Below are 8015 nucleotides of genomic sequence, written 5' to 3' on the forward strand. Positions count from 1 at the left end.
AAATATAAACAATTATTCATATAATGATACAAAAGCTTGACAGTGCCCGGTAAGTGCTCGCAGGGGTGTGTATTTTTTTCTGGTCGATAAAGCAGATTTGATGAAATATTTCAATATTGTTTTTATTATTCACTGTATCGTAAAAAATAGGATAAAGTGATTATAAAATGAATAATATCGGTAAAATTTTGTTCGAGAAAATTGGCATTTTTGAATGGTAACGATACTTAACAACCCATTCGGTCTATCATAAAATCCCTTTGAATGATAACTGCTATCATGGATATGGTTCATTGTATCATTGATCTATAATCCGGATTATGATAATAAGAATGATAGGAAAATGATATTCTATATAATTGCTGTATGATACCGTTTTATTCGGGAGGTGATACGGTAACATATGCAATATATGCTCATTTTGCACTAGATACGCACAAAAACCAAGAAATGCAAATAATAACCAATATTACTTAAAGGAGACTGCATTATTAATGTTCAATGAATTTTCAATTTTTAAATCAATTAAATCCTTCACCCTCAGTAAACTTGTTCTAACTGTTCGATCTTTCAAACAAAACCACTGTGTACACCATCTCGTTGTTTAGTAGCTACGTAAATAACGGTTAAGAAAACACTCCTAAATGACACCTGCACTTCGATATCACGCTGTACATTCTATATTACATACCAGATTTACAAAGCTGATTCAGGAGCCTCCTGATCTGATCTTCAACAGATCCATCACTATCTTCCTGTTGCGCAGCTCCTTAATCAAACCGCAGTAGTGTTTCCCACACATTTCTAGCTTCTTCCGTTCAAATCCGAAAGATCCACCTTATTTCTCCCCATTCTACACATTGTCAAGCTTCACTAAGGATGATATTTCCTTATCTCCTTTTTATTTATTTTAGCCAAAACACCCACTTTCATTCAAACTATATCAAGTCACAACATCTTCTTCCTTGTTTAAAATTCTGCACACACCACTATTTGTTAACAAATGTATTAATCTGCTATTCCTCTCCAGGGCCAATAATCAAATCAAACGCGGGAAACTGAGCTTTACTCTCGTCGCCAATGTAGAATAGTAATAAACCGTGTTGTTCGGTTGTAAACAAAAATCACAATTACGTTTATTTACTTCCTCCTCGTTTTCAGCCTACTCTAATTATAATTATGATTATAGCCTACTACAGATTCCTCCAGGGATTCCTTCAAGGATTCCTCCAGGGATTCCTTCAAGGATTCCTCCAGGGATTCCTTCGAAGATTCCTCCAGGGATTTCTTCAAGGATTCCTCCAGGGATTCCTTCAAGGATTCCTCCAGGAATTCCTTCAAGGATTCCTCCAGAGATTCCTTCAAGGATTCCTCCAGGGATTCCTTCAAGGATTCCTCCAGGAATTCCTTCAAGGATTCCTCCAGGGATTCCTTCAAGGATTCCTATAAGGATTCCTCCAGGAATTCCTTCAAGGATTCCTCCAGGGATTCCTATAAGAATTACTCCAGGAATTCCTTCAAGGATTCCTCCAGGGATCCCTACAAGAATTCCTCCAGGAATTCCTTCAAGGGTTCCTCCAGGAAAAAATTCAAGAATTCCACCAGGAATTCCTTCAAGGATTCCTCCAGAAATTTCCCAGGATTCCGCTAGGAATTCCTTCCAGGATTCCTCCAGAAATTCCTTCCAGGATTACTCTAGTAAATCCTTTAAGGATTCATTTAAGAATTCTTTCAAGGATTCTTCCGGGAATTTCTTCAAGGATATATTCAGGATTTTTTTTCAGACATTCCTCCAGAAATTTCTCCCAGAACTCCTCCAGGAATTTTTTCAGGATTTCTCCAAGAAATCTTTCAAAAATACGTTAAAGAATTCTTTCAAGAATTTCTTAAGGAATTCCTTTAAAGATTCCTACAGGAGTTCCTTCAAGGATTCCTCCAGAAATTCCTCCAGGATTACTCCAGGAAATCCTTCAAGGATTTATTTAAGAATTCTTTCATGGATTCCTCCAGGAATTCTTTCAAGGATACATCCAAGAATTCCTTCACGGATTCCTCCCGGAATTCCTTCGAGGATTTTTCCAGGAATTTATTGCAGGATTCTTTCAGAAATCCTTCCAAGGATTCCTCCAGAAAACTCTTCAAGGATTTCTCCAAGAATTTCTTCAAGAATTCATCCAAGAATTTCATCAAATATTCCTCTAGGAATTTTTTTTTCTAGTGTTTCGCCTGGAGGAATGCTTGAAGGAATTCCTGGAGGAATCCTTGAAGGAATTCCTGGAGGAATTCTTGAAGGAATTCCTGGAGGAATCCTTGAAGGAATTTCTGGAGCAGTCCTTTAATGAATTTTTGTATGAGTACTGAGAAATCCTGGAGGAATCTTTGAAGGAATTCCTGGAGGAATCCTTGAAGGAATTCCTGGAGGAATCCTTGAAGGAATTCCTGGAGGAATCCTTGAAGGAATTCCTGGAGGAATCCTTGAAGGAATTCCTGGAGGAATCCTTGAAGGAATTCCTGGAGGAATCCTGGAAGGAATTTCTGGAGGAATCCTTGAAGGAATTCCTGGAGGAATCCTTGAAGGAATTCCTGGAGGAATCCTTGAAGGAATTCCTGGAGGAATCCTTGAAGGAATTCCTGGAGGAATCCTTGAAGGAATTCCTGGAGGAATCCTTGAAGGAATTCCTGGAGGAATCCTTGAAGGAATTCCTGGAGGAATCCTTGAAGGAATTCCTGGAGGAATCCTTGAAGGAATTCCTGGAGGAATCCTTGAAGGAATTCCTGGAGGAATCCTTGAAGGAATTCCTGGAGGAATCCTTGAAGGAATTCCTGGAGGAATCCTTGAAGGAATTCCTGGAGGAATCCTTGAAGGAATTCCTGGAGGAATCCTTGAAGGAATTCCTGGAGGAATCCTTGAAGGAATTCCTGGAGGAATCCTTGAAGGAATTCCTGGAGGAATCCTTGAAGGAATTCCTGGAGGAATCCTTGAAGGAATTCCTGGAGGAATCCTTGAAGGAATTCCTGGAGGAATCCTTGAAGGAATTCCTGGAGGAATCCTTGAAGGAATTCCTGGAGGAATCCTTGAAGGAATTCCTGGAGGAATCCTTGAAGGAATTCCTGGAGGAATCCTTGAAGGAATTCCTGGAGGAATCCTTGAAGGAATTCCTGGAGGAATCCTTGAAGGAATTCCTGGAGGAATCCTTGAAGGAATTCCTGGAGGAATCCTTGAAGGAATTCCTGGAGGAATCCTTGAAGGAATTCCTGGAGGAATCCTTGAAGGAATTCCTGGAGGAATCCTTGAAGGAATTCCTGGAGGAATCCTTGAAGGAATTCCTGGAGGAATCCTTGAAGGAATTCCTGGAGGAATCCTTGAAGGAATTCCTGGAGGAATCCTTGAAGGAATTCCTGGAGGAATCCTTGAAGGAATTCCTGGAGGAATCCTTGAAGGAATTCCTGGAGGAATCCTTGAAGGAATTCCTGGAGGAATCCTTGAAGGAATTCCTGGAGGAATCCTTGAAGGAATTCCTGGAGGAATCCTTGAAGGAATTCCTGGAGGAATCCTTGAAGGAATTCCTGGAGGCATCCTTGAAGGAATTCCTGGAGGAATCCTTGAAGGAATTCCTGGAGGAATCCTTGAAGGAATTCCTGGAGGAATCCTTGAAGAAATTCCTGGAGGAATCCTTGAAGGAATTCCTGGAGGAATCCTTGAAGGAATTCCTGGAGGAATCCTTGAAGGAATTCCTGGAGGAATCCTTGAAGGAATTCCTGGAGGAATCCTTGAAGGAATTCCTGGAGGAATCCTTGAAGGAATTCCTGGAGGAATCCTTGAAGGAATTCCTGGAGGAATCCTTGAAGGAATTCCTGGAGGAATCCTTGAAGGAATTCCTGGAGGAATCCTTGAAGGAATTCCTGGAGGAATCCTTGAAGGAATTCCTGGAGGAATCCTTGAAGGAATTCCTGGAGGAATCCTTGAAGGAATTCCTGGAGGAATCCTTGAAGGAATTCCTGGAGGAATCCTTGAAGGAATTCCTGGAGGAATCCTTGAAGGAATTCCTGGAGGAATCCTTGAAGGAATTCCTGGAGGAATCCTTGAAGGAATTCCTGGAGGAATCCTTGAAGGAATTCCTGGAGGAATCCTTGAAGGAATTCCTGGAGGAATCCTTGAAGGAATTCCTGGAGGAATCCTTGAAGGAATTCCTGGAGGAATCCTTGAAGGAATTCCTGGAGGAATCCTTGAAGGAATTCCTGGAGGAATCCTTGAAGGAATTCCAGGAGGAATCCTTGAAGGAATTCCTGGAGGAATCCTTGAAGGAATTCCTGGAGGAATCCTTGAAGGAATTCCTGGAGGAATCCTTGAAGGAATTCCTGGAGGAATCCTTGAAGGAATTCTTGGAGGAATCCTTGAAGGAATTCCTGGAGGAATCCTTGAAGGAATTCCTGGAGGAATCCTTGAAGGAATTCTTTGAGGAATCCTTGAAGGAATTCCTGGAGGAATCCTTGAAGGAATTCCTGGAGGAATCCTTGAAGGAATTCCTGGAGGAATCCTTGAAGGAATTCCTGGAGGAATCCTTGAAGGAATTCCTGGAGGAATCCTTGAAGGAATTCCTGGAGGAATCCTTGAAGGAATTCCTGGAGGAATCCTTGAAGGAATTCCAGGAGGAATCCTTGAAGGAATTCCTGGAGGAATCCTTGAAGGAATTCCTGGAGGAATCCTTGAAGGAATTCCTGGAGGAATCCTTGAAGGAATTCCAGGAGGAATCCTTGAAAGAATTCCTGGAGGAATCCTTGAAGGAATTCCTGGAGGAATCCTTGAAGGAATTCCTGGAGGAATCCTTGAAGGAATTCCTGGAGGAATCCTTGAAGGAATTCCTGGAGGAATCCTTGAAGGAATTCCTGGAGGAATCCTTGAAGGAATTCCTGGAGGAATCCTTGAAGGAATTCCTGGAGGAATCCTTGAAGGAATTCCTGGAGGAATCCTTGAAGGAATTCCTGGAGGAATCCTTGAAGGAATTCCTGGAGGAATCCTTGAAGGAATTCCTGGAGGAATCCTTGAAGGAATTCCTGGAGGAATCCTTGAAGGAATTCCTGGAGGAATCCTTGAAGGAATTCCTGGAGGAATCCTTGAAGGAATTCCTGGAGGAATCCTTGAAGGAATTCCTGGAGGAATCCTTGAAGGAATTCCTGGAGGAATCCTTGAAGGAATTCCTGGAGGAATCCTTGAAGGAATTCCTAAAGAAATCCTTGAAGGAATTCCTGTAAAAATCCTTGAAGGAATTCCTGGAGGAATCCTTGAAGGAATTCCTGGAGGAATCCTTGAAGGAATTCCTGGAGGAAACCTTGAAGGAATTCCTAAAAAAATCCTTGAAGGAATTCCTGTAAAAATCCTTGAAGGAATTCCTGGAGGGAATTTCTTGAGGAATCCTTGAAACATTCCTGGAGCATTCCTTGAAAGAATTTTTGGATGAATCCTCGAAGGAATTCTTGACGGAATTGATAAAAAAAATCCTTGGAGGAATTCCTGAAGAATCCTTGAAGGAATTCCTGGAGGAATCCTTGAAGGAATTCCTGAAGGAATCCTTGAAGGAATTTTTGGAGGAATCTTGCAATGAGCTTATGGAGGAATCCTGGAAGAAATTCATGGAGGAATCCTTGAAGGAATTTCTAAAGAAATCCTTGAAGGAATTCCCAAAGAAATTCTTGAAGGAATTCCTGGATGAATCATTGAAGAAATACCAGACTATCTGAAGAAATCATCGAAATAATTTATTAAATTACTCTTAAACACATTAGTGAAGGAATCCTTGAAGGAACTCCTTTTTGTATCCCGCGCCCGTACGTGGTGGCCGAACTCGCGTACCGAGATCATTAGCGCGAGAAACAAATTAAAACATTACTAATCGGACGAACGAATTAAAACGCGTTGTTGCGGTAAAACGAACAATAACAAAACTAAACTTTATTTACATTTGGACAACATTCATTCATAACAATTACACATGTATGAGCTGTGTCGACATCAAAGGGTGACAGATGTACAGTCGCCCGCGAGTCCAGCGGTGGCGGAATAGGTAGGGGCTATCCGCATTCCAGTTGTCCCCAACATCCCCCCTTCTCAATAGAGATGGTACGGGTCGAACCACTGCGGAGGCCTTCGAGCTCTGGAAGACCTTCGTGGAAGCTGCACCGGAGTAATTGGTTCGCTATCTGCCGATGCGAACTCCGGGGATGCTGACGTAGCAGACATAGATGACGATGATGACGAGGACATGGACGTAGACACCGACGAGGACGCAGACGGCACAGGTGGCAACGGTGGGAACTCTCTTGACGAGTCCGTGGGGTCCGTCGGGAACAAAGATGGTGTTGGGACTGGCGGCGCAGTTCTCGGAATGCTCCACGCATCCAGCAGAACGTCTAGAGGCAGTGCTGACTGCAGCCTGCTGCTACCTGGTGTACTACCGCCACGACTGCGCATCTGGTTAACATGCGCTCGAACCATCCGCTGATCTTCAACCCAGACGGTGTACATCACCTTGCCGATCTTCTCACACACCGTTCCAGGTGCCCAGCGCCACTTGTTGTTGCTGTACACCTTCGCATAGACGGCATCGTGTGCAGAGAAGCTCCTTCGGTTTCCTTCCTTTTCGTCTCTCGGTGGGCGCTCTGGTGGAGGGCGAAGCAGGTATAGACTTGTCCTGATGCGCCGGCCGAACATTGCTTCGGACGGTGATTTACCTTCGTCGACCTGTCGATTCGGTGTTGTGCGGTAGGTCAGCAGGAAAACATCCAACGCTTCTCCAACGCCGACCCTCCCCTCCTGGATCTTCTTCAGCGCCCTCTTGAACGTGTCCACGAACCTTTCAGCCTGACCGTTCGACTGTGGATGAAACGGTGCCGTGGTGACGTGATCGATGCCACTGTCGCTGCAGAACTGCTGGAACTCGCTGCTCGTGAACTGTGTCCCGTTGTCGCTGACGAGCGTTTCAGGCATTCCCAGCCGGGCAAAGATGCTTCTCAAGATGCTGATCGTGGCTGTGGAAGTGATCCGTTGTGTTGGCACCACTTCCGGCCACTTTGCGCGTCGACTACCAGCAAGTAGTGTACTCCGTCGATGGGCCAGTTGGACGTGGCCACGGAACGGGTGCTTCTTTCGGTGGACTCCTTGCTACGGAAGCGCAGTGCTTACACGCCTTCACGTACTGGGCAATCTCCTCATCAATCGACGGCCAATACACATAACTTCTCGCCAACGCCTTCATTCGTAGGATTTCGGGGTGTCCCCGGTGCAGCTGCCGCAGATACCGCTGCCGATGCATCTCGGGAATCACCAAGCGTTCTCCGAACATGATGCACTTCTCAACGGTGCACAGCGAATCTCGCCTTCCATGGAGCCGGCGTATCTCCGGATCCACGATCTTCGCCTCTTCCAGCCAGCCTTCTCGAAGATACCGGTACACTTTGCGCAGCTGTTCATCGGATTGCGTCTCCTGTTCCACCGACTTGAAACTAAGCGGAAGACAGCTTACTGCTTCGTCCGCCACAAACCGCAAATCCTCCTCCAGAATCACGCTCGCAATCACGTTATCCTCGTCAGGCTTGGCGTGGTTGTTGATCAGCCTCGACAGGACATCGGCGTTCCCGAACTTCTCCGTTTGCACGTACTCGATGGTGAAGTCGTACAACAGCAACGTCAGCGCCCAGCGCTGAAGACGGTTCGCAGTGTACACCGGAATACCTTTCCGTGAGCCGAAGATCCGAACCAAAGGTGCGTGGTCGGTCTGCAAACGAAACTTTCTGCCGAAAATCATGTTGTGGAATTTCGTTACAGCGAACACCACTGCCAGTCCTTCGCGATCCGGCTGGCTGTAGCCCATCTCCGCCTTCGTAAGCGCTCGTGCCGCGTGCTGAACCACCTTCACTGAACCGTCGGGGAACCTATGGCTGATAGTTGCGCCGACGCCAATCGATGAAGCATCCGCCGAAACGATGATCTCTCGTCGCGGATCGTAGTGGGTCAACAG

At 45.1% G+C, this 8015-nt stretch overlaps 1 protein-coding gene across 1 annotated transcript; it reads right to left on the minus strand.

The window, feature by feature from the left end:
* Positions 1-6106: 6106 nt before the first annotated feature.
* Positions 6107-6985, minus strand: LOC134289931 (uncharacterized protein K02A2.6-like). Its single transcript, XM_062856764.1, has one exon. It carries the CDS (start codon positions 6983-6985, stop codon positions 6107-6109), a length of 879 nt encoding a protein of 292 aa, XP_062712748.1.
* Positions 6986-8015: the final 1030 nt, after the last annotated feature.

Source organism: Aedes albopictus, chromosome 1 (assembly GCF_035046485.1).
Source record: "Aedes albopictus strain Foshan chromosome 1, AalbF5, whole genome shotgun sequence".
Taxonomy (NCBI): domain Eukaryota; kingdom Metazoa; phylum Arthropoda; class Insecta; order Diptera; family Culicidae; genus Aedes; species Aedes albopictus.